The sequence below is a fragment of the Bos mutus genome, chromosome 7 (genome assembly GCF_027580195.1).
Source record: "Bos mutus isolate GX-2022 chromosome 7, NWIPB_WYAK_1.1, whole genome shotgun sequence".
Lineage (NCBI taxonomy): Eukaryota > Metazoa > Chordata > Mammalia > Artiodactyla > Bovidae > Bos > Bos mutus.
The window spans coordinates 101,439,229-101,465,348 of NC_091623.1; the positions used below are offsets into that span (position 1 = coordinate 101,439,229).

Below are 26,120 nucleotides of genomic sequence, written 5' to 3' on the forward strand. Positions count from 1 at the left end.
GACCACCAGGGAAGTCCCCACTGCAATCTTTAAAAAACACACACCCAAGTCACCCTCCTGCATAGAGTCAGACAGAGACTGGCTATTGCCCTTGGAGCAAAGTGCAAACTCTGACCAGGGGGAGCGGGTGTTGTAGGCCCTGTTAACTTGTCCATCCTTCTGTGTCCACACTGGTTCCCTCAACCCTCCAACTCAACAGTCCAGCAGCACAGACCGCGTTTTATGTTTGGGTTTCCTGGCCTGTACCGGAGTGGTTTCTCCTGTCTATATTTATGCAGTGCCCTCTGCCTGGGATGCCAGCCCTCTCCTCTGCACCTAGAAACTCCTATTCTGTCTTTAAGCCTCAGCTTAGATATCCCCTTGGGGTTAGGGGCCCCTTCTTTCTCCCCTAGGCTGTGCCTGCCCCAGACAATGTGCAGAAGACACTGAACCATAGTTGCTTGATTACCAGCCTCTCTCTTTCCTGCGAGCTTTGAGGGCAGCTGCCACATCTTATATATCCCGCAGTCCTAGCCTAAGCGCTTGTCGAAGGTATGGCGCTCAATAACTATTCAATGAATGAATGAACGATGACAAATAGCATCGGTTCATGTGTTCTAAAAAGATTTGTGAAATGATTAAATGAGTGGGTAAGTGGAAGTTCGAGTCTAGAGAGAGCTGAATAGGATGTTCAGAGATGAGTAAAACCCGATCGCAGCTGTCACACAGCTAAGAGGAAGACAAATACCTTCAAGGAGCGAGTCTGAAGGATTTAAGAGGGAGGCGTTCTAATCTTAGGCGGCCCAGGGGGTGTTTCCGGATCCGACTCCCGCCCTCCCCGCCAATAGGCGGTCTCAATGCCTCCCAGGCCTCCTCCCTTTTCACCCGCCGAGGCGGGGCCGGCCACCTTTGGAGATAAGACTACGCTTCCCGGCGTGCCGCGCGGCGAGCGGAGGAGGAGCCGGAAGTGGGGGGTGCGAGGTCTAAGGGCACAAGGGAAGTGGCGGGCGGGGACTGAGGGGGGCGTGCAGGTGAACGGACAGGCCGGGGGTCGCGGGCATGGCTGAGGCCAGGAAGCGGCGAGAGCTCCTTCCCCTGATCTACCAGCATCTGCTGCAGGCGGGCTATGTGCGTGCGGCGCGGGAAGTGAAGGAGCAGAGCGGCCAGGTAAGCGTGCGCGGGCCGTGTCTAAGGGCCGCGTGCAAGATCTATGGAGAGGCGGCCCGCGCCTCTTCCTCTGGCGGCCTGCGGGCGCGCAGATACCGGATCCCACTGTGCTCTGGGACGCGGCCCGGGGTGCCGAAGGGGCCGCAACCTCTGCCCCGCACCTCTGTGGCTCCCAGTTCCTTTGGGCCTCAGTTTCCTTATCTGTGGAGTGGGCGGGCCGGGGCGTGAGACCGGACGCTCTGGGCTTTATAATTCCCGCGCCCCTTACCTCCACCCCCTTCCGGGAGCGACAATTTAAAGTTTCGAAATGTCGGGCCACGTGGCTCGGCGCGGCCCCCTAGGGCGAAAAGGTAGCTGCGAGTCGGAGGAGAGGACCGCTACCAGCCCTGAAAGGAGCGAAAGAGCGCCCCGAGAAGGGCCTGAAGCTACTAAACTGAGCTGGAGCGCAAGCCCGTAGCAGCTTTTCTGTACTGATTGGGAGTTGAACTCGTGGTGTAGTCATTCTTACCTCATCCATTCCTCGAGCAGCTGTTAATCTGGCAGTGGGGGTGCTGGTGATAGAATAGTGAGGAGGGTCCCTGGCTCACTAATTAGAGTTTACAGGCTAAATCTGTTAGGGGAGATGGACATAAATCAAAGGACCGCAAAAGTACCTGTGCACTCAACACTGCATCAACTGCCAAGAATGAGAAGCATAGGGTGCTAAGACAGGAATGGCAGATTGCCTTAGTCAGGGATATCCAGAACTGCTTTCCTGAGGAAGTGAATGCTGCTTTGAGATCTGAGAGAAGGAAGTGGATGTTCCAAGTAGGAATGCAAAGTGTTGCATATGTACTGGCCGCCAGAAAGTTTCTTATGACTGAAGTGTGGAGTTCAAGGCTGACAGAGATCTCTGGGGAGACAGCGGCAGGAAGGGGGCTTCCTTTGGTTTTGGTAAAGTAGTGGTAAGCCACTGGAAGGTGTTAAGTTGGTGTGGTGGCTGTGGACTTGATTAGTTGGTGTCTCTCTGGCAGGCTCTGGCCATGATACTTGCTCTCAGGACCTCTGGGAGAGACTAAAGGATGACAAATAAGACATCATCTCTGCTTTTCCCAATCTTTGGACCTCGGTAGCTTTTCTTCAGTTATATCACTTAACAGCTACAGGCAACAAAAGGGAGTACCTATCTTCTTTGGGGCATTTGCCTAGATGAAAGAATCCTGCCCTTATGAAGCATATATTCCAGCAGGAACAGACAAATGACTGAATTTTTTTTTTTAAGTTAATGATACAGTGTGTGGGGTGATGGTAGGTGCTAGTTGTAAAAATAAGGCAGGTAGAAGGGATAAGGAATGTCAGAGTTAAATTATCTATAGGGTGGTCATGAAACCCGAATGAGAAGGTGACTTTGGGCGAGGACCTGAAGAAAGTGAAGGAGTGAGCCATATAGTTGGCGGGAGAGAGCATTCAGACAGAAAGAACAGCCAGCCCCGATGGGGGCGGAGTCCCCTGACAGATTTGAGGGCCAGTGTGCCTGGGGCCAAGGAAAGTGAAACTGACACTTTCAGTCACTGTCAGTTACAGTCTGAATGTTACTGGCTGCTGTGCTGTGCAGTTACTATTGTAGATTGTCTCCTTCAGGCCTGAGAGCAGCATCTTAGATGGATACTACTGTTATCCCCATATAAAGAAAGAACCTGCAGGTTTAAAGAGCTGAAGACAGTAGACTATCCAGTTAACAAGTTCTCTTTGCCTGACCCCAGATGCACCCTCCTGGCCACTCTGCCTAAATCCCTGGCCCTGCATTACTCACTCAGCCTCTTTGGGGCACTTGACGTCCCAGGTTCTTGACATTTGCAGAGAGAATAGATTTCTGATCTTGGCTCCAAAGGGCTTTGTTCTACCAAAGGATTGGCACCATTTGGTTCCAGTCTCTGCCCAGTGGGTCAGCAGACAGCGTGGGTGTCTAGTCTGTGGTTCATACTGCCTGGGGAGATTGACCAGCCTGACTTTTGAAAGGTCAGGGGTGGAAAAAGCCCTGTCTTGTGGCACCTAAGCCTGGAGAGTGACAGGGAGGCTGGGGGCTAGATAAATGCTAGCCTGGAATATTCCCACTTTACTCTGTCAAAGGTACTTCTCACCAGAATATTGTCTTAAAAGGTTTTAGTTGAAAGTACTTGCCCTGCATGTCTCTGAAAGGTTCGGGTGGTCCTGGCAGAGCCGAGCAGACATATTGCCCAGAGCAGAAAGACCCCCTTCTCAGCCATCTTTCTGTGGATCATGATGTCATGAGAGTGGGGCCCAAGGAGGAACCTTGCTGTACTCAGGAGGGTTAATTGCTGCTTTCTCTTTGCTTCTCTGCAGAAAATTTTCCTGAGTCAGCCTGTAACCCTTCTGGACATCTATACACACTGGCAACAGTAAGTCTAATGGGGCTGAGGGAGTGCAGGAGGGATACCCCAAGCTCTCAGCATGAAATCAGCTACTAATCTGGTCTAAGATCTGTCCCCATAACCCACTGTAGATACTATTATCACCTCTAGGAAGCTACGCCACAGATACGGGTGTCTCTCTGGTAGTAGAGAGGACACTGAGAGCTGTGAGCAGTGTCTCTGCAGGACAAGAGCTTCTCGGCAGCTTGTTATTCATTCAGTCAACGCTCATTTATTGAGTAACTACTGAATGCCAGGCTCTCAGTACAGAGATATTGTTGTGAGTGAGACATGCATGGTGGCTCCTTTCCTGGAGCTAACATTGGAATCGGGGAGGTAAGCATACCACGGAGAATGAGACAAATGAGTATAAAATTACAGTGGTGGTGAGGATTATGAAAAAGAGGTGCCTGGGGCCAAAACTGCCTGAATAGGTTAGCCTCACCTCATTAGGTGTTTAGGGGTGGCTTCCTTGAGGTAACCTTTGAGTTGAAACCTGCAAGGAATGGGGAAGTGAACTCAGCAATAGGTGTGGAAAGGCTGATGGAGTGTAGCTGGCAGAGGGAGCTGCTGGTCTGAGGCCTGTAACTGCAGTGCAGTGCAGACGAGACTGGACGATCATCAGGGACCACCCCATGACAGGCCTGATCACCCATGAGGAGAAGTTGTGTCTTTGTCCCAAGAGCCCTGGGAGCCAGGGAAGGGTGAAGTGGAGAGTAGTGAGATCACTGGCTCGACTGGGTAGGCTGTGGATATCGGCCTCCAGACAAGAGCTGATGGGGCTTGAGGCAGGAATAACATAGGAGGGAAACAGTTTGCAGCAATACTAGAGGATGAGATGAGGGTCTGCAGATGGTTTGGAGAAGCAGTGTAGTCAACTCCCAGGTGTCTCACTTGTACGCTTGAATGGAAGGAACCCAACATGGAGGGAAAGATTTCAAAGACGTGTTGAATGTGAAGTGCCTGTGAAACATGCAAAACAAGGAGGGGGTATAATCCAAGGACTATCAACAGAGGAATGGTTTGAAAATGAAGGAGGGGATAATTGTTCCCTCAGTGAACTGGCCTGACTACAGCCAACTACGGGAGTGAAGGACCTGCAGTTGTGGCCCATGAGGAATGATAGTGAATACGCAACTGTCTGGGTGGAAAAGAGATGGCAGAGGGGCAGTGGAGGGACCACTATCTGCACATGTTAGGAGACAAAGGGAGTGGGGTGTTCCCTGGGGCCTGAGAGACTGAAGTGGGACCCATGTGAACCTGCTTTAGGAAGACAAGTGTCAGCTTCTGAATAAAAGCAGTGGGTCATCAAAGCTGTTCAAAACTCAGGTGGGCTACAGTAGAGTGGTGAGATCCCTGTCATCAGAGGTGTGTAAGCAAAAGCGGACATGGTAGAGAAGAGATCCCAGCTTCCAGTAGAGAGCTAAGGTCTTTGCAAGCCCTGTCAGTCCTCAGTTCTTGGCTCTCCCCTGCTGCTAAGGCAAGCACAGGGTACACCCCCTACTTCCTCTTCCATGTGCCCAGGTGTCTGACTATTTGTGCAGCACTTCCTGCCCCGGAGAACTGCTTCACTGAGCCATGGCACATGCCCTCCCCTACCACCAGCCCCTTCTCTGGATGAGGGGTACTGACTTGGACAAGGACCTCACACCCACGAGAGCCAGCCTAACCTGGTGGTTCAAACCCAGCTTGTGTGACCTTGGACAAACTTGATCTCCCCAAGTCTGTCTCCTTCAGTAAAATTAAGATAATAATAGGAAATAAAGTGCTAAACCTGGCCAATGGAGGCATTAGCTCTCTACTCGCCTCTGTTTAGTGAGCGCCTACTCTGGGACAGAACTGTTCTCGATGTCGTTGGAAACAAACTGGAAGAAAAAAATCTCTGCACCTGTGAAAGTTACATTCTACGGGGAGAAGAGAGGCAGAGTGAACCTACACATGTGATAAATGAAATATGTTTTTGCAGAAGATTTCCCAACAAGTGGCCTTCCTGGGAACAAGGGAGCCAGGCAGCACATCCCAAACTGTGGCAGAGCGACATCTGTCCCACATGGAGAGTGTGGCACACAGACAGTGACCCCCTCAGGCAGGAGGCTGGGCTCAGAGGAAGTGATGCTTGAAAATTCTGGGTGCTTATCCTTCCCAGAAGCCTCAGACTGTGACTCTGGGCAGGTCACTTAGCCGTGAGACTTAGGCTAGGTACTCTAGGTACTGTAGTGAGCTGGAAAAGGTTCTGCCAGCCCTCCCCTCCCTGGGCATGCAGTGGGGGCATCAAGTAGGAAGTAAGTAAAATAACAGGAGAGAGAAAAGTGCTCTGAAGAAAATGAAACAGGGCAGAGAATATCTTAGAGGACAGTGGTGACCGGGGAGGGCCTCTCCGAGAAGGCTGTACTGCAGTTGAGGCCTGAGGGACAACAGAGACCTGGGCAGTCTTCCAAGAGAAGGTGGCTGGGGTGCCACAAGTCCTGAAGGAAGGAGGAGCCTGGATGGTTCTGTGAAGTGTATACAGTGCCGGCACTTAGAGCTCTGTGACTCTTAGCTGCTGTTAGAAAATACTGTCCACCCTTCCTGAGTGTTTGGAGATGGATAAACTATAAAAATACAATGAAATGAGTGAAGATGCACAACACGAAATTGTTTCTGCACTCTGTTTCATCACTGTTTAAAGTCTCTTTATACACTTTCCCTTTGGGGTCAGGGAGGATGTGGGAGGTCTTCCTTTTCAACTCTCCTAGGGTTGTTCTTGCCCCCTGGTTGAGCTTGCCAGTCACCCTTGTCCTGCAGAACTTCGGAGATTGGCCGGAAACGGAAGGCAGAGGAAGATGCGGCCTTGCAGGCCAAGAGGAGCCGTGTGTCAGACCCCATCAGCAGCTCAGAGAGCTCAGAAGAGGAGGAGGAAGAGGAGGAGGCAGAAGCCAAAACCACCAAACCCAGTAAGAGCCCTGGGTGCTGAGAGGGCCCCGTCTCCGCGCTGGGGGCTCGGTACAGTACCCTGCACCTCTCGGGGACAGGCTGTTGTATATTGGATTGTTCCAAGGGAGAGTCCACCTCCAGCTTCACCTCCGTGAGCCCTCGGAGGACCAGGTCCTTTTAAAGGGAAGGTTGTAAGAGCCCCACATACCTATTTCAGTCTGATTTGAGCCCTTCCTCTGGGCCAGACATTGTGTCCCAGGTGCTAGGAATCCAGTGGTGAACAAAAACATGAACGGGCTCTTAGAGTCTAGAGGCATGTCGAGTCGCCTCTCCAGTCCAGTCCAGGAACTGCATTTGTTTAAGCCTTCGAGATAATTCTGGTAAAACCAGAAAAGCAGCCCACATTTTCAGAAGAGCTGCTAGAGAGATTTCAGAGCCGACAGCCGGCGGGCCCCTCTCCTGTGTGCTCGGGCTGTTTCAGCAGTTGCCCGTCTGAAGTGAGCAGGTCTAGCACCTGCACGCTGTCCCAGGCTCTCCGGTTCCGGTGCATTGGCAGGGGTCCCCCGTGAGGCCGTCACAGCCCCTCCTCCCCCCATTCTCCGGGTAGTTTGTGCTTTAACCAACAGTGGTCACAGCTCCACAGAAGAATTACCGTTCTTCTTTGCAGTATTGGTTTTTACTTACATAGAAGGTAACTTCTTAATTTTTAAATATATTTTCTAATTGTAAAAGAAATACAGGCTTCATTATATTCATTATAGAATATGTGAAAATGACTTTTGAGAGAGGTAGGGGAAATTACCCATATTCTTGGCCATGTATAATTTGGCAAATTATTCTTCCATTTATTTTTCCTGAGCATGTTTTTTCAAATATTGGCGATCATACTGAATATGTATTTTATACTTTGCTTAATCTTTGAAAATTATAATGCAAAACAAGTTCGCTGTGAACTCTACAAAAACATACAGAAGAGAAGTGGGAGGTTTCCTGTTCCCCTTGCCTGCTCCCTTTCCTCTCCCTAAATGCATCTCCTGGAAAATAGCCTGATGATGCTGACGACGCTCCCCTTTGCATCTGCACTCAGATAGACATCCGTACAGGCCTACATCCATACCTACAAACTACTTGAAACAAAAGCTGTAAAACTGCCTACTGACTGGTTACTCAATATTAATGAATTTTTTAAGCTGTAATAATGGAATTACAATGATACTTTTTAAGAGTCCTCATTGAGAGAAACCTGCTGAAATATTGTTGGGCAACATGATACAATGTCTGGTGTATTCTTCAGAATAATACTCACTGGGGATGGAGGAATGAGGGGTGCAGTTGAAATAAGATTGGCTACAAGTTGATAATGGTTGGGGCTGGGTGGCTTAGTCCTCTTCCTCGGTACTTATGAATGGGCCTAAGATGTTCCATAATTAAAAATCAACAAAGGGCTTCCCTGGTGGCTCAGTGGTAGAGACTGTCTGCCAGTGCAAAAAGCATGGGTTCAGTCCCTGGGCCAGGAAGATGCCACATGCCACGGAGCAGCTAAGCTCGTGCACCACGACTGTTGAACCTGTGCTCTAGAGCGTGTGCTTGGCAGCAACAGAAGCCCCCACAATGGGAAGCCCACACACCACAACTGGAGAGTAGCCCTGCTCTCTGCAGCTAGAGAAAAGCAACAAAGACCCAGCTCAGCCAATAAATTGGAAAAAAAAATGAAGAGAGATGGAATTAAATGTCAGGAAAAGAATTAGATCATGTCATTCCTCTCAACAGCATCGTATTTTTAACCTAATCAACACTTGTTTTCTCTTGGCTTTATTTATTCATTTGTCTTTGGTCTTCCTTGCTGTGCTCGAGGTTTTCTCTAGTTGCGGTGAGGGGGTGGCTACTCTTGTTTGGTTGCACAGGTTTCTCGCTGCAGAGCACAGGCTGTAGGGCATGGGCTCAGTACTTCTGGTGCGTAAGCCTAGGTGCTCTGTGGCATGTGGAATCGTCTCGGACCAGGGACTGAACCTGTGTCCCCAGCATCGGCAAGCGAATTCTTAATCACTGGACCACCAGGGAAGCCCCCAACAGCATCTTCTTTATTTCACAGCATACATTAGAAATCTTTCCCTAACCTGAGCTCAAAGGAGACAGTATCCTGGTATCAAGGCAACAAGGATCTGGAAACCGACATCTAACAAGATTCCAGTCATGTAGTTCAGCTCCCCACCCACTGGGAAATGGTTTAAATTCGAGCAGCTTTCTCTGTGGACCTGGGGCTGCATGACCTGCCCCTGTCTTGCTAAGTGGCGTTCGGGGCTGCAGTGTGGCAGGTAGCCTGTGGGAATGGCATCCCTGGAGTTGTTCGGGCCTCCAGGGTAGTATGCAGTAGGTCTGGGAGCCAATCCCTTTTCCTCTGGGGCCCTCAGTATCTCAAGCCTCCAGGGAGTTGGGACCCCACTGGGGATGCAGTCAGCTGACTTTCATGTCGCCACTCTCCTCTCTTGCTCCTGGGGGATGTGGTTGAGCACCACTGAGCCCTTCCTCAGTCCAGGCTCAGCCTCAAATCTCACGCCAACACCAGGCAGCCATACAAATTGAATTGTTATGTGAGCTGAAACCTTTCTTCTTCCCTGAGAAAAGGCTGGTCTGGCTCACCCAACGGGTATTTGTGTCTTGCAGCCCCGAGATTAGCAGCTACCAACTCCTCAGTCACAGGGACAGTTTCGTCTTCAAATGTGAAAGAAAAAGCCAAGGTGAGTGGGACCATCTTCCAGGCTGTCACCCATGGGAGGTGAGGTGCCCTGTAGGACACGTTCCCTGGCATCAGTGAAGAATTGGGTTGTGGGTAATTGCCCAGCTTGGATTCAGATCTCAGTCACCAGCTGTGTGATCAGGGTGTGTCCCATGCACCTCTCCAGGCCTCAGGTTTTTGTCTGTAAGATGGTGATGGTGCCCACTGCTGTGAGCTGTTGGGCACCTTACATACCTGGGGTACACGGCTCCTTTCCTCCTTCGGTCCTGCATTCAGCTCTTCATTCAGCGAGTCGTTACCAATACAGTTATGTTCCAGGTACTACGTGAGGCAGTGGAGACACCATAGCAAATAAGACACTTGTGGCTTTGAAAACTCGAGAAACATTTTCTAGACTGGAAACTACTTGGAAGGCAGAATATCATTTTCTGGTCGTCCTCAAAGTAGTGTCTCAGACATGTAAAGGACTGTGTCCCTGATACTGATTGGAGCATTAGCAAAAAAATACGTAGAAATAATCACGAGGCCATGATAACATCCACAATAAATTGCTACTTAACCGCTTAGCAAAACTGCTGTGTCCTAAGAACTGTAATTCAGTTCACACCTCTGCGAGGGGAGGTACCATTTTCAGCACCCCCCTTGACTGGCCACAGGTTGGTGATGAAGCCATAACTTCAAAGATGAAGAAACAGAGGTTCAGGGAGGTCATGTGCCCAAGCTCAAGGGTCTGGGAAGTGGCAGAGGTGGGAGCCAATGTGGTCTGTGCTCTTATCCACCTGACCATACCCAGTGGCTGTCACTCCTGTTCTCTGTAGGCAAAGACCACGAAAGCCAGCAAGACGGTGAACTCCACGACACACCCTGCCCCGGGAAAGGCAGTGGCCCACCTCCTCACTGGGAAGTCACCCCAGAAGACATCGGGGCCCTCGGCAAATGCTGTCTTGGTGTCAGAAACCGAGGAGGAGGGCAGCATGTCAGGCCTCAGAACCGCCACCACGCCTGGTGAGGAGCTCCAACCTCTAGGGCCAGGCCCGAGGGCGGGCTGGGGAGGCAGACCTGGGCACTGCTTTGTCAGGCCCCCGGGACATTCTGGAATTCAGGCGGTTGTTTCCATGACAGCGAGGACCCCTGCCTCAGGCCACTTTCCCCTCCCCTGGGTGAGAGAGAATCTGCTGCAGGGACACCTCAGGCTTTGCTGAGGGAGTGTGAGCAGCCAGGGTGGGGTTGGAGCGTTTTCTGGTTTATTGCTCTCAGGTAGGGACCAGCGCCTTCCACAGAGGCTTAGACACTAAGCTGAGAGGCCTGGGTTTGCCTCTGCATCGCATGTAAAATAGGCATTTGCCCTGCCTGCTGCCCTGTGATGGGGGAAGGTTTTCTAAGCCCCCAGGTGCTGGCGCTTGTGTGTCAGGACCTATTGTTACACCTCTTACCAGCCCCTCAGCTGTGCAAGAGCAGAGTGGGGGGAGTGTGGTATGCCTCTCAGCTGTTTGTCTTCCATGGGGGGAGGGAGCAGTACTCATACCTGTCCCTGAGTAATTGGCATGGAGGGTGCCAACGAGAGGCAGGCAGGTCTATAAAGGGTTGGCCCTCAGTCCCCTCCTTGTTTATCCCTCAGGAATGGCATCCGCCGACCAGGCTGACAGCTCCAGTGAGGATACCACCAGCTCGAGTGATGAGACGGACTTGGAGGTAATTACCATCCACCTTCAGAGTGGCCTTCTGCAAACCTCTAACCCTCCTGGGGCCTGGCCAGAGGCCTCACCTCCCAGTGGTACCAGTGTCACCTCTCCCCATTCAGTGGGTGTTTTGGGGTGACCAGGAGCTGGAAGGCTGAGCCTGGGCAGGTTGGGAGCCAGATTTTCACTGTGCTCTGGGCAGGAAGAGGGCCTGGAGTTGGTGGGGAGAGACACCATCCTACCTGTGAGGTGGGGGCAGACTTTCTGGGAGAGGCGGCACGGGACCAGGGCCTGACGCACAGGGGGCTCCACCGGGTGGGCATGTCGGGGCATGAGTGTTTGAGCAGGAAAAGCTGCACGAGCAAAGGCCATGGGCTCAGGAGTGTGGCTGTCTGGGGTCAGGCTACTGAGGAGGTTCTGGGTCTCAGCACTGCCTGAGGAAGTCCGTGGCCTTGTCTCTTCTGTGAACCGTGGCCTGGAGTCCCTGCAGATTATTCCTTAGCATGCACCTTCCAAGTGGCAGGCAGGTTCCTGCTGCCGTGGGGGAGTGAAAGGGACCCTCAGAAATTTAACTGCAGTGGTGATGGTTGGTATGAACGGAGGATCCAGAAAGCCATGAGGGGCAGTAACAGGGGTGCGATGTGGGCAGAGGGACAGCATGGCAGGGATGGACACACAGCAGATTTGATGCTTTTCAGGAAAAGTGATCCACAGTTTCATGAATGAAGGGGAAAATGATGTAAGATGAAGTCCGAGGGAGGCAGGGGCCAGATCGGTGCCTGACCGTGAGGACCACTGAGAGAAGTTTGGGTTTTGTCCTGGGGGCTGTGGGAAGCCACTGCAGGGTTGCAGGCACACAGGTGAGATGGCCTGATTTATGGTTCCAAAACATCGCTGGTTGTGGCCTGGGTTGGAGGACGGTGCTTCATAAATGCAGTGAGATGGTTGAGAGGGCTGTTGGAGTAATGCTGGCAGGAGATGCTGAAAGCTAGCACCAGGGCACCCAGCAGAGAGATGGGGAGAGAGAACGATAGGATTTGGGGATCAAATTGACCTGGCACCCATGGCGCTTCCTACCTTCCCTTTCCACCTCAGCTAGTAACCCCTGAAGATGCAGCCCTAACTGTGGGCTGCTTCTCACATTCCATCCCACCTTTGGGCCCTAGCTACAGCCAGCTATAAAGGTACCCTGGGCTTCCATCTCCAGGCTCTGTCAAGGGAAGGGGCACACTCCTGGCCCTGGAAGCCAGCAGCCAAACACACAGCTTCAGTGGACCAGAGCCTAGAGAGGGAGGGAGGGTGCCCCAGGAATCTCAGCAGGCTGGTGCCAAGACTAGAGCTCAGGTCCTGGCCTCTTGGCCCTTGTGGTAGCCACCGTGATCAGACACTGTGTTAATATTTGGAGGGGTAGACAAGTATGAGCTGTCCTGCTCGCGAGAGGCTGCCCCTCCACTGAGCCCTGTGTGCCAGGTGGTAGAGGAGGTTTGTGGTTGAGCGCTCTGTCCCTTACTATCAGCGTTAGTGGTTTAACCTCTCTGAGCCTTTTGTCTTTTTCCAGAAAATGGGTGTAAAGGTGGTATCTTAGGGAGTTGTTTGAGAACGAGATGACATTAAGACAGAGTGTTACAGACTATGAAGCATCTTACACTCCTCTGTGCTAGACAGGGTTATTCTCTGATCCCATGCTCTTGTTCCAGGCGAAAGCCGCAGTAAAACCACTGCAGGTCAGAGCCTCAGCCACTGCAGTCAAGGAGTCTCCGAGAAAAAGTGCAGCCCCGACTCCAGGGAAGGCAGGGGTTGTGACACCCCAAGTCAAAGGCGGTGCTGTGACCCCAGCCAGCAGGGCCAAGAAGCCAGAAGAGGTCTCAGAGAGCAGTGAAGAGTCTGACGAGAGTGAGGAGGCCGTCCCTGCGGGGACACCCAGTCAGGTGAGGCACAGGGGAGGCCTGCTCCCGGTCCCGGGCGGCTGTGTAAAGAGCACGTCTGCTGCCGGAGGACACCGGCCCTGGGGTTTGAGGAGGGGGAGGCGGGGCTCTGGGAGGCGAAGGGCAAGGTCACCTGACTCTGCTTCAGCTGCTTCTGGAAATTGCCCTTCCTGCCCAAAGGGAAGAACCCCGCCCACCACCCCCTTCCCCTCAGTTCCCCTGTCTAGTAAACAGGCTGCTCTCTTTGTCCCGGCTGGTCCTGCTGGGAAGGAACTTGAGAAGTTTTAGTTACCTGGCCCTCTGGCTTCTCAGGCCAAATCATGGCTTGTTAGCAAACAAATCCAGCTCTATTCCATCTGCTGGACCTCCTTCTTGCATGGGTGGCCAGAGCTGCAGCTAGGCATGTCCTGAGGGAAAACCAGAGGCACTGGGAAACTGTTGGAATCAGAGAGCAGCAAGGATGAGGGGTCAGACTGGTGGTAAAAGGCCCTTAGAGCCCTGAGCCTGCCCAGGTGAGGAGCCTATCCACCCTGGCCATCACAGAAAACTAGTATAAGGAACTGGTATCTTATCTGGTACCCAGGGGATGAGGCATTGGTGGTCAGGTGAGATGGACAGGGGGTATGAGGGCCCCAGGAATGAGGAGATATGGCCATCTGGCTGGTCAGTCACACTGGCTGGAGTGTCAGTCAAAGCGGGGAGTGGGGAGAGAAGCAGGGGGTCTCATGAGTCTCACTAAGGGCTCAGGCTTTATTCTTAAGACATCACAAGAGAGTTTTCAGAAAGAAATGAACAAACCATGCTTTCTCTTTTACCAGGTGAAGGCCTTGGAGAAAACCGTCCCAATCAGAGTTGCTCCTAGTCCTGCCAAGGGGACCCCTGGGAAAGGGGCCACCCCAGCACCCCCTGGGAAGGCAGGGCCCTTAGGGAAGCCAGAGGAGGACTCGGAGAGCAGCAGCGAGGAGTCAGACAGCGAGGAGGAGACACAAGCTGTCAAGACCCCAGTGCAGGTGGGACCTGGAGAGAGGGCCCCAGAGCTGGCACCCACCCCAGGAAGTCTTCTGAGGGTTGATTCTCCCACTCCACGTGCACCAGCCACACACAGGGCCATGTGGAGTCTGTGGTCTTCGACCCCATCTGCTCTCCTGTTTCCTCGAGTCCACCATCTGGGCTCTCTCCCCTAATTCTGTTTCTCTCTCTCCAGGCAAAGCCCTCTGGGAAGATCCCCCAGGTTAAAGCTGCCTCCACACCAAAAATCCAGGTGTTTTTCCCTAAGAAAGGGTCCCCTCCAACATCCCCTGGCAAGGCAGGGCCTGCAGCCACCCAAGCCCAGCCCAGGAAGCAGGAGGAGGAGGAGAGCAGCAGCAGCAGCAGCAAGGAATCAGACAGCGAGGGCGAGGTGCCCACGGCCATGCGGCACACTACAAGCCTGGCTCAGGTGAGGCTGGAGGATGCCCAGCCCAGCCCTGGGAGTCGCCTGCAGAGACCCTGTGGGCCTCTTGTCCTCTGTTCCAGAACCTCCGTTCGCCCTCCTCCCCTCCTGTCTTACCTCACACGTTCCCCGCTAAGCCTCCTGTCCTGTCCTCTGTCACTCCCAGGCAAAGCCCTTGGAGAAAAACTCTCAGGTCAGAGCTGCCTCAGCCACAGGTGCAGGACCCTCGGCAAAGGGCACGGTCCCAGCGCTCCCTCAGAAGGCAAGGTCTGTGGCCGCCCAGGATGGGAAGCAGGAGGACTCAGAGAGCAGCAGTGAGGAGGAGTCAGACAGTGAGGAGGAGATGCAGAAGGCAGGGACCTCAGCCCAGGTGAGTCCTCTGCCTGTGAGGTTTGTCTCTCCTGCTCAGTGCCGGAAGCCCCCTCCCCTTCCCCCACCTCCACTCCCTGGACCGGGTGACCCTCTCCATCTCTGTGTCTCACTGTAGGCACAGTCCTCTGGGAAAGCCCTCCAGATCAGACCTGCCTCCGGTCCCACCAAGAGGCCCCCTCAGAAGGCCGGGCCTGCAACCACCCAGGTCAAGGTTGAAAGGGCCGAGGAAGACTCGGAGAGCAGTGAGGAGGAATCAGACAGTGAGGATGAAGCTCCTGTAGCCAAGACTCCAGCCCAGGTAGGGTCTCGGGAGGGGCGGCTGCACAGCCTGACTCTTAACTGCCCCCACCAACCAGTCAGCTCTACGAGGGGCTGTGGGGAAGGATGGCAGTGAGCTCCACCCTGAGCACATGGGGGCTCTGAGTCCAAGATCCTTCTCGAGCTTCTGAATTGTGTGTCCCCTCAGGCAAAATCAGCTGTGAAAACTTCTCAGATCAAGGCCTCCCCAAGGAAGGGCACCCCCATTACACCCGCATCTGCCAGGGTCCCCCCAGTGCAAGTCGGCACACCAGCCCCCCGGACAGCAGCAGCAGTGAGTACGCCCACCTGCGCGTCATCCCCAGCCATAGTCAGGCACACCCAGAAGCCAGGGGAGGACTCTTCAAGCAGCGAGGAGTCTGAGAGCGAGGAGGAGACAGCTCCTGCTGCAGCAGGGGGACAGGTGAGACCAAGTTCATTTGGCTGGGTCAGGGCTGGCCCTCATTGGTCCTTTGGCCCCTGTGATAGGCCTCTCTTCTGTGTCATTCCAGATGAAGTCTATAGGGAAGACCCTCCCAGTGAAAGCTGCCTCACCACCCACCAAGGGGCCCTCAGGAAAAGGGACCACCCCAGGGCCCCCTGGGAAGGCAGGACCTGCAGTGGCACAGGTCAAGGCTGAGGTGCAGGAAGACTCAGAGAGCAGTGAGGAGTCAGACAATGAGGAAGCGGCTGCAACTCCCGCACAGGTGAGGCCTGGGACAGGGCTGAGGATGGGCTAACCCGGGCTGCCTTTGCCCCTGGTATGCAGAAGCCTGAGCGGCATCCTCAGCTCAGCCTCATTCTGCACTTTCCACTCATCTCCTCTGCCTGTAAGAACTGTAGGGTTGAGCTCCAGGGTCTCCTTCATCGCCTTTTGAGCTCCCACTGAGATTTCTTTTTACACCAGCTCTGTTGAGTACTCCATCTGCCAGGTCCATCCTGTCTGGGGCTCCTTAGGCCCTGGCTCTCATAGTTCCCAGCCTAGATGGGGGACATGGATGTGTACACAGATTGTATCAGCATGTATGACAGGGTTGAGATGGAGGGTGTGTGCCTAGGCCCCAGAACATGGCAGATGATAGTATCTAGGGCCTTTTCAGGAGAGAAGATCTCTTGGATGAAGTGGCACCTAAACTGTGGGTGAAAGAGTTGGCCAGGTGACGTGGAGTTTTCCAGGCAGAGAAACCAGCCTGTGTGGAAGCCAGGAGAGTGCCTGGCTTTTTTGAGTTCCCCAAGCAGAGCATTCTGGTGGGCTCACTAGGGAAGACCATGTGAATGGCAAGTGGTGGGAAGTTTGGAGCTGGGCTGCCTGGGTTCAAGTCCTAGCTCCACGTCCTAGCAAGTGCTATAATCCATCAGGGCCTCTGTTTATTCTTCAGTAAATTGGAAATCGACCTGCACAGAGTTGAATTTGATGAGCTCTTACCTGTCACATCCAGCCAAGGGGCTTGCACACAGCAAGTTCTCATCCATTTCCCTCGAGGGAGCAGACTCAAGAGTTGTCTTCCAGACTGGGAAAGCGGGGAGAAGTGAAGATAGCTGACTCCCTGCTCACTCACCCACCCACCGTTTATTATTTTTAATTGTCTCTCTTTTTTTCACTAACCACTCAAATTAGTCATTTCTTGTTTCCCTGTACCAGAGTACACATTTCTGTGAATTTTTTTTGTCTTGCTGTCACTGTTATCTTGTGGGACCCAAGGTCCTGTAATTCCTTTACTGAAATTTTAAGCTATTCTTGGCCTTCCCAGAGTCTCAGCTCAATAGGCTCCTATTCTGTTTTTCCAAGCTACAGACACATTTGACTAGTGCCTTAAAAGTTTCAATGTGCTGATCACTTAAGCACGTCACTTAAGTCTTCGCATTTGAGCCTTCCACCTGTCCCATGAGACAGTGTTCATTTGCTTTGGTTTCTGGATAAGGAAATTAGAGTGTAGTGGAGTTGTTTGGTAATTTGATCCAGCCCCACCAGCCCCTGACTCCAAAGCCTTTCCCACTTCCTTCTACTAAGGTTTTGTTTGTTTTGTTTTTTTGGCCAAGATGCATTGTGGGGTCTTAGTTCCCCAACCAGGGATCAAACTCATGCCGTTGGAGTGGAAGCACAGTGTCTTAACCACTGGCTCACTAGGGAAGTCCCCTTCTGCTACATCTTTACCGCAACTTTTCCAGCCACACAAATAGTCAGATTTTGGGGCATCGTATTCTCTTGGGTTGAAAAAAAGAGCAGCCAGTCCCTCTCCAGGGGCCTAGCCTTATAGCCTGGTGCTCTGTCAGACGAAACTGTCTTTCCTAACTTCAGGAGGTCTGACGAGCCTCTGCTAAAACAAGCAGGACTGATAAAAGGAGTCTTACTGGCCAACTTCTTTTCCTCACCTTCATCCAAGGGATGAGGGTAATAACTGCCTCTGTTGTGAGGTTATTATGAGGATTAAATGAGATAATACTTGTTTGGCATCTCCCTCAGTGCTGTACATATTAACTGGTTTCTAATCAGTGTTTTCAGCATTGCTGAGGTCAGAAATTGATCTGCTCAGAGATACCCAGCCAGCTGAAAGTAAACTGTCCACTGAGGAAGCTGAAGTTCAAAACAAACAAATTAACAGTCAGAGGATGGGTTCTGGAAAACCAAATGTCCCAGAAACTCAGAAAGGAGATGATTCGTAATTTAAATGCCATGAATAGAAAGATAGCCCTGGTGTGAGAAAGGCAGGGGAGAGATGTTCAGTGTTTGATGAATGGCCAAATAAGTGGTGTGGTGCCTTCTGGGCCTGAATTTGTGGTGTATATGATCTTATGTCCTGTGACATTGTTACACTTGCTTATCAGTTCTAGTGACTTTTGTAGACTCCTTAGGATTTTCTATATACAGATCATGCCTTCAAATTAAGGACAGTTTTACTTTTTCCTTTCTAATTTAGGTAGCTTTTATTTCTTTTTGTTGCCTTATTGGCCTGGCTAGAACCTCCAGTAAAAGGTTGAATAGTAGTGGTGAGAGCAAACATCCTTGTCTCAATTTTAATCTTAAAAGTAAAGCGTTCTGTTGTGTGATGTTAACTCTAAGTTTTTCATAGATGCTTCTGATCAGATTGAGGAAGTTTCCTTCTATTTCTAATCTGTTGAGAGTTCTTATCATGAATTGGAGTTAGATTTTTGTCAAGTGCTTTTTCTTTATGAAAGTGATTTTTTTTTCTTTTGTTAATATGTATGACATTAGTTGTTTTGGGGGTATTAAATCAATCTTTCGTTCTTGGAATAAATCCATCTTGGTCAGAGTGCATTCTCCTTTTTATTTGTTGCTGAGTTTGGTTTGTGAATTATTTGTGAGGATTTTTGTGTCTTGTGTTCACAAAGAATATTGGTCTGTAGTTTCCTTGTGATATCTTTGCCTGGCTTTGGTATTGTGTGATCCTGCCTCATAAAACCTCTTTTCTCAGAGTTTGTGTTGCACTGGTGTTATTTCTTTTCTTAACACAATTCAAATTTATAAGTAAAGCCATCTGGCCCTAGCCTTTTTGTGTATGTGGGTGAAGATTTTTAATGACTCAGTCAGTTTCTCTAACTGATGTTGGTGTATTCGAATTAGTTTATATTTTGTACCTTTTAATACCCTGTGCACAGTTAATAATTTGTGCCCTTCTAGAAACTTGTCCATTTTCATCTCAGTTGTGTAGCTGATTAGCTTAAATTTGTTCATAATATTCTTCTATATCCTTTTAATATCCATAGGAATAATTTTTGGTAATTTGTGTCTTCTGTCCTATTACTTGGTCACTTTAACTAAAGAATTACAAATTTCATTCTTTTCAAAGGAATAACTTTTGGCTTCATTGATTTTTTTTTTCCTCTTATTTTCCTGTTTTCTATTTCATTAATTTCCAGTGATCTTTATTATTTCTTCCCTTACTTTGAGTTGATATGCTCTTCCTTTTCTAGCCTTTTAAGATGGAATCTTAGATTTTTTTTTAATTTTAGATTTTTCTTTCTAATTTAAACATTTAACACAATAAATTTCCCTCTGAGGACTGTATTAGCTTTGTCCCATGAATTTTAAAGTACTGTCTTTTTAATTTTATTCTTTGAGCCATGGATTATTAAGAAGTGGGTTGGGACTTCCCTGTTGGTCAAATGGCTGAGACTCTACACTCCCAATGCAGGGGGCTTGGGTTCAATCCCTGGTCAAGGAACTAGATCCTCCTTGCTGCAGCTGAGATGCAGTGCAGACAAGTAAATATCTTAAAAAAGAAGTGTGTTGAGGGACTTCCCTGGCAGTCCAGTGGTTAAAACTGTGTGCTTCCACTGCAGGGAGGCTGGTTCAATCCCAGGTTAAGGAACTAAGATCTCACATGTTACGCAACGTGGCCACACACCAGAAAAAAAAAAGGGTGGGGTAATTTCTAAATGTATGGAATTAATACAGATTTGTTTTTTGTTGATTTTTAGTTTAATTCTGTTGTGGCTATAGAATATATTTTGTGTGATTTCAATCCTTTTAAACTTACTGACTAGGGCAACTTAGACATGGTGTCTTTTGTTTTTGTAAGTCTATGTCAAAGACGTTACTCCCCTCTGATAATTTGAGTTCTGTGCTGATTAGCTCCTTTCTTCATCACACATAGGCTATGCTTTAGACTGGTTTCTTTGTTCAATTCATGAATGTTAATTTCACTTGGTCTTATATAAATGAGGGAAGCCAAGTTATGGGGCATATCTCTGCTCAGATGACATCTCTGAATGAGATGGGCCTTGAGATGCTGCCAGATCCCTCATCCTATTTCACATTAGCAAAGTTTCCTTTCACACTCTTATTAAGGATTTTGCTTTTTGTTGCTCTTGAGTTTCTGGTCTGTATTTGCTGGAGACACTGATAAATTTTTAGGGGATTCCTTGGACATCAGTTAAGGTTAGGTTAAGCTGAAGAAACCTCAGACAACAGTGGTTTTCCTTTTTGTTCTGCCATCCTGAGTACCTGGCTTCTATCTGATAGACTAAGATGGCTGCTTGAGCTCCAGCTATTGCCTCAGTATTCCAGGCAGCGGGAAGGAAGAAGACACATCTTCTACATGTGTAAGAAAGTCAAATGTATGCTTGACTTAGATTCATTAGCTAATCACGTGGCCACCTAGCTGAAAGGGAGCCTGGGAAACCTTTGTTCAGGGTAGTCTTATGCTTAGCTAACTCGAAGAAAAAGTGCTCACAACAGTAATGCGTGAGTGCTTATTGTGTGCCAGCACTGTGTTAAGCACTGTGATATCTCCCATTTCATCCTCACCCTTCCTCATTCCCATTTTACAGAGGAAGAAAGTGAAGTCCAGTGACGTCAAATGGTTTGCCCAGGTTCATATAGGTGTTATTGGAGGAGTCAGAATCCAGACTCTGGCATCTGACTCCAGAATCGGCATTCTTGGCTAACTGCTTATGTCCTTTATGTAATTAATTCCCTTTTCTCCTTCCAGGTGAAGACTTCAGTGAAAACCCCTCAGACCAAAGCCAACTCTTCTGCCACCAGAGTGGCTTCAGCCAAAGCAGCAGCACCAGCTCCTGGAAAGGGGGGCCTTGCTGTTGCTCAAGCCAAAGTGGGGTCCCCAGCCAAGGCAAGTAGGACCAGAGCCAAAAGAGGTGCTGGGGTGGAATGGAGGGGAGGACCAAGCAATGGCCCTAGCCTAGACAAGGTCCCGCACAGGTGGGAGTGACCTCCCCAGAACTGTGCCCTGGGTGGGGTTTCACCTAAAGGGAACCGTGCTTTCCTCTTCCTCCCTCAGTACCATTCCCTCCTCCCGATTCAGGTAAAACCACCAGCGAGAACCCCCCAGAGTAGCGCCGTCTCTGGGAGGGGCCAGGTGTCTGTGCCGGCTGTGGGGAAGGCAGCAGCTGCAGCAGCCCAGGCCCAGCCGGGGCCTGTCAAGGGCTCACAGGAGGACTCGGAGAGCAGTGAGGAGGAGTCGGACAGTGAGGGAGAGGCACCTCCTCAGGTGAGGCCTCAGGGGGCGGAGAGCAGCCCCGTGCTTGTCCTCTGGACCAGGAGCCACCCACAGCACAGCTGCACGTGCCCCAGCCGTCTCCTAACCCTCCTTTCCTGATCCTGTTTCTTTGTCTCCAGGCGAAGCCCTCAGGAAAGACCCCCCAGGTCAGAACTGCCTCAGCCCCCACCAAGGCGTCCCCCAAGAAAGGGGCTGCCCCGGTACCCCCTGGGAAGGCAGGACCCCCAGCCACCCAGGCCAAGAGGCAGGAGGAGGACTCGGAGAGCAGCAGCGAGGAGGAGTCGGACAGTGACGGGGACGTGCCAGCTGCTGCACCTCCAGCCCAGGTGAGGCCTCATGAGGAAGCAGCTGTGGTGCCAGGCCTCCAAGCTTCCGCCACCTACTCCCATGTCAAAACTTGGGCTCAGGGCCAGGTGAAGAAGCAAGACCAGATTTAGGCTCTGCATCCAGGGACCTTTCCCCCAGCTGCTGTCCCCAATGTTTCCTTGGGTAAAACCTCCTACAAATAACCCCCGTCCCTCGCCAAACCAGGGCCTCCCCAGTAAAAGGTGGCTTTGGTACTCCCATATCTGCCAAGGCCTCCACGATGCACATGGTCCCACCAGCCCAGTGGGAGGCCAGGCCAGGCCCTCAAGGATGTCCCAGTCAGAGAATCAGGAGGGGGCTTCGATGTGGTGTAGGTACCATGAGGCCCTGGGGGGTGGGAGGAAGCCAAATCTCTCACCCCGTCGTCCTGTAGGCAATGGGGCCTGGGGCCTCCTGTTGGTATGTGTATCTCTCAGGGAGAGTTCTTCTTCTAGCTCAGTGTGAAGCCTAGAGAGTGGGGAGAGAGAAGGAATGAGGACCCGACTTTTATCTGGATGATTTTTCCTCTGTCTGCTTGTAGGAGTGGCTACAACCTGTAGTTCAGGGTGACAGACTCCAGGACTCACAGGGCTCAGACATGTGATGGAAATGACTTGAGTGGTGCAGACCTAGTGGAGGTGATAGATGGCAGCTGACATGAAGCCTTGGTGTCAGGAGGGACCGAGGGAGTGGTGGCAACAAGGGCAAACTAGAAAGATGGCCACTTTTGGCTCCAGCCAGTTGTGACCTAATGGACATGTGTGGCTAGATCTTCCATTCCTTAAGGGAAGCTGGCAATCCCTGCTCCAGGCTGAGCTCTAATCCCTCCTAGATATATGTTTTCTTCATAAGTAAACAAGCACCAAGAGGTGTAAGTGCTCATAGCACTAACCTCTCTGCCTTCGGTATAGCAGATCAACTACTGAGCATGGTGTCTTGTTGATAGAGATGAAGGCATGAAAGACGTTGGCCCTGCCTTCAAGGAACTTGTAGTCTGTAGGGCGAGACAAGGTGACGGGGTTACTGGAGCATGTTCCTGATGGAGCTGGGAAAATGAGTGTCTGAGAGGGTAGATGAGATGATTGAGCTGAGCTTGGAGGAAGACCTGGGGTTCGCTAGACCCTAAAGTGGAGAGAGGCTCCCCAGGGAGGAGATGGGAGAGTGTGGAAAGGAGAGGGGTTTTGAAGTCAGGTGGGCTCAGCAAAGGCCAGCTGTCCTGCAGGCAGCAGTCACTTCTAGTTGCTTGTAACCAATAAAATCTATGGGAGCCTAAATGCCAGAATGAGACACGAGGGTCCTAGCCATGTTTTGGACCGTGATGCTTTTTGTAAAGTTTTAATCAGGTTATTCTATCAGTCAGGACATCTTAATCTGCAAGAGAAAACAAGAGCTACTTCACAAGAGCTCAGATGGTTCTTAAGGGGGTTGGTCATCTCAGGGCATGAAGTTTCATGGTAGGGCTCCTGTGAAGGTGGTCCCTTAAGCTCAGCATCATTGGTGACTCAGATTTCTTCTCTCTCCATGCCTCGTCTGCCTCTTTGTCACAGCAGGGCTGCAGCATCTCCTAAAGAGAAAATCCCCCAGTTGACTTCCCCTCCACTTAGCTCCTTGACCAGATCTAAGGCATGTGTTCTACCTGTCCTCTGCCATCCCCTCCCCCTGCAAAAAAAAAAAAAAAAGCCACTCACTGATGAGGGGCCTGCAGTTCCCGAGATTGGCTGGGACAAAGGGCCACCCTCTCCAAAGCCTGTGGTGGGGGCCACTAGAACAGAGACAGGTTGTGTTAGCAAGGAAGACATGGGGACTTGGCTGTTGCAGTGTGCACTGTAGTTGACCCAGGGAAAAATTGGGAAGTGCACGCCCAAATCAGAATCTTCTAGCTTTTCTTGAGAGATTGGAGGCTCCAGGGACTTCCCTGGTGGTCCAGTGGCTAAGACTCTGCGCTCCCAGTGCTGGGGCCTGGGTTCAACCTGTGGTCAGGGAACTAGATCCCACATGCAGCAACTAAGACCCAATATAGCCAAATAAATAATGGATTAATTCTGTGCATGTTAAGTCGCTCAAGTCATGTCTGACTCTTTGCAACACTATGGGCTGTAGCCCACCAGGCTCCTCTGTCCATGGGATTCTCCAGGCAAGGATACTGGAGTGGGCTCCATGCGCTCCTCCAACGGACCTTCCCCACCCAAGGATCAATCCCATGTCTCTTAACTCTCCTGCATTGGCAGGTGGGTTCAAGAAGCTGGAGGCCCCAGCAGTGTGGGTCCTGCTTTTCTGAGTAGTAAAAATTGGACCTTCACACCAATGGGGAGGCACAGAGCTGCCCTCTGCCCTGGCCTGGGCTCCCCTCCGCCACCAGCACCTTTCAGTTTAGTCCCTGCTCTAGGTCCTCCTCTGGCTCCTGACTGCCATCACCAGCCAGCCCCCCTCATTTATTCTTGGGCTGGCAGGAGAGGATAACAGCTGGTTGAACTGCTCTCAGCCGGCTCCTGCTTTTAGCTGGGGATGTGACAGCCGGATGTGAGCTGTGCTGGGGCCTCTGGCTCACCCCTACCACCTTGTCCTAGGCGGCTGTCACCTCTCATTCAGACGCCTCGCCAGCAGCACGCCTGCCCTTGGGTTTTAGTAGTGCCTGACTCACACATCCCTTTCACGGTTGGAGTCAGCTCTGGAGGAAGGATCGGCAGCGTGCAGGCCTGTGTTCCCGGCGTCTGTGGGGCATGCTGGCCACCCCGCCGCACACACTGTGTAAAGGGGGTCATGCTATCTTCCCAGGAGAGAGAGGATCGTTGCTCACCGGTCTCAGTTGTGCTTCCTCTCTGCTAACGAACGCCCCCTTGCCCACCATGTTCTTGTCCCCTCAGAAAGAGGGTAGCTCCAAAACTGCCACAAGCAAGACCCTGGCCCCAGCGTCCCTGGAGAAGAAAGCAGAGGAGTCTTCAACCAGCAGTGATGAGGACCTGCCGTCCAGCCAGGTAGGCCGGGCCTGTCCCTAAGGGCACTTAGGCTAAGAGCTGAGCAGATGCGCCTGGGAGATGGCGGGGGCTGGGGCACGGGGAGGGCAGGTCTATCCCACTTACAGCACTTACCCATTTCCCGAGCTCTCTTTTTTTTTAACACTTTCATCTCCACAATAACCCTGGGAGGCAGGTAGCAGAGCCTGCCAATGGAGGGTCAGAGTTGGCTCCCACAGCCCCGAGGCGCAGGTACACAGCATGCCGCCTGACAGGGAGAGCCTTTTACTGCGGGAGGCACGTGCTGTGTCAGGAATCGAGGCCCAACAAGCTGGAGTGATCTCCCAAACTCCTATGACCCGTAAGAAGCCCAGGAAGAGGCAGGCACTGGCCCCTGGTTCCATGTGTACCCCACTTCCTGTTAGGACCCAGGAGCCTTCTCTGCAGGGTCTGTCAGAGCCCCGGGGGCCTGGTCCCAGACCTCGCTCAGGAAGCTACGGCCCATCTTCACACGCTGCCAGCCATCCTCCCCTGGCTCCACCCCTGAGGGCGGAACCAAGTCCCCCATCTCCCCAGCTCCAGAGGCTTGCTGGCGTTCACCTGGCAGGAATCTGGGTTTCTGTGTGAGCCCCAGGCCTTTCCCACAGCCGGCACTGCCCTCTGTCCTCCCCTAGCCCCAAGGTACTAGAAGCTGCCGCCAGGTCCTTCAGAGATGCCGGAGTTCCCAACCGCCAGATGAGTGGGGTCTCCCTATCCAGCTCCCCTTAAATGTCATATCACACACTGATGAGTCCATCAGCAGGGTCAGGTGTCATGCACACCCGTGGTGCTGGGGTGTTCACTGTCTTTCTCTCCTTAATAGCCCAGATTAGAAGAGTAACTGTGAACAACTCCATCTACCGTTGGCCCCTTCCTGAGGGCCAAGGACAGTGCTAGTCCCCATATTTTCATTTTTCTGTTTAATCCCCAGACCAGCCCTATGAGGAAAGGTGCTTCTTTTATTACCATTTTGAGGAGGAAGGAATAAGTCCAGAGAAGTTGGACAAGCTGCCCTGGCATCACATTGCTGTCATAAGGGGACAGACCTGGTGTCAGAACCCAGGCTGTCCGTATTTGCTCGCTCCCTGGCCCTGCCCTGACACTCCCCTCCCTGTGGCAGCGGGGCTCGGGCCCTGCCCTCGGGCTCTCCGTGGAGCCTTTCAGAGCCTGCCTTCTCTGCAGAATCTAAACAGCTGGGAGGGAGGGGGCCGCTTCTCCCTTCTCTGTGGGGGCGGACTAACACAATTAAAATGAACATCATGCTTAAACTGAACCATTTAATTGGTACGTTAGTCCTCAAGGTTTTGGAGTCCCTGTTAGAAAAGAAAAAGGAAAAAAATTCAGCGCTTTGAGCATTCCCCAGAAGGATTCAGGGAAGCCGGCACAGCCCAGGGGAGCTGCAGCCTCCTCCCAACTTTGGGGGTTTTTAGCTCCTTAATCCCCAGCTCTCTAATTATGATTATTATCGTTATTATGCATTTATCAAGTACTTCTCTACTGGTGAGTTTCACTGTTTTTATTATTAGCCCATCACTGAGAGTAAGAAATTGATACCAGGGTGGTGGGCAGAGCCCCAGGCTGGGAGGCAGAGAGGGGCTGTGGGTCCATTCCCAGGTCCCCTCACTGCCTTAGTCTCCCCCGCTGCAGGGGTTGGGCTTATGTCTTTGCTCTGAAAGACAGATCAGGGGATGGTCCCTGCATGGCTTAGCCCTGTTGTGTAGGCATTAATCCCAGGCCAGAGTCTGTGCCAGGGCCTAGGGTAGGTACCAAATTTTAACAGACAAGGCCTTGCCTTTAGAGTTCCAGGGTGAGTTGGAAAGAAAGAAGAGACCTCTAAGAAGCTGAAATTAAGGTGTTAAATCAAAGATCTAAAGTCTAGCATGGTTGGTCCT

At 51.5% G+C, this 26,120-nt stretch overlaps 1 protein-coding gene across 6 annotated transcripts in view; it reads left to right on the top strand.

The window, feature by feature from the left end:
• The first annotated feature begins 972 nt into the window (after window positions 1–972).
• Window positions 973–26,120, top strand: part of TCOF1 (treacle ribosome biogenesis factor 1) — a 38,352-nt gene continuing 13,204 nt past the window's right edge. For 3 of the 6 annotated variants that reach the window (XM_070374629.1, XM_070374630.1, XM_070374631.1), the window contains exons 1-17: window positions 974–1,146; window positions 3,490–3,545; window positions 6,342–6,490; window positions 9,135–9,208; window positions 10,026–10,212; window positions 10,826–10,899; window positions 12,584–12,814; window positions 13,630–13,821; window positions 14,016–14,249; window positions 14,410–14,613; window positions 14,731–14,913; window positions 15,082–15,336; window positions 15,425–15,619; window positions 20,366–20,503; window positions 20,696–20,881; window positions 21,010–21,216; window positions 24,100–24,210. In XM_070374629.1, the coding sequence (XP_070230730.1) occupies window positions 1,039–1,146; window positions 3,490–3,545; window positions 6,342–6,490; window positions 9,135–9,208; window positions 10,026–10,212; window positions 10,826–10,899; window positions 12,584–12,814; window positions 13,630–13,821; window positions 14,016–14,249; window positions 14,410–14,613; window positions 14,731–14,913; window positions 15,082–15,336; window positions 15,425–15,619; window positions 20,366–20,503; window positions 20,696–20,881; window positions 21,010–21,216; window positions 24,100–24,210 (2,784 nt within the window). In that variant the 5' untranslated portion in view covers window positions 974–1,038. Of the gene's footprint in view, window positions 1,147–3,489; window positions 3,546–6,341; window positions 6,491–9,134; window positions 9,209–10,025; window positions 10,213–10,825; window positions 10,900–12,583; window positions 12,815–13,629; window positions 13,822–14,015; window positions 14,250–14,409; window positions 14,614–14,730; window positions 14,914–15,081; window positions 15,337–15,424; window positions 15,620–20,365; window positions 20,504–20,695; window positions 20,882–21,009; window positions 21,217–24,099; window positions 24,211–26,120 lie in introns of all 6 variants that reach the window. The other 3 variants (XM_070374634.1, XM_070374633.1, XM_070374632.1) reach the window with 3 other exon arrangements.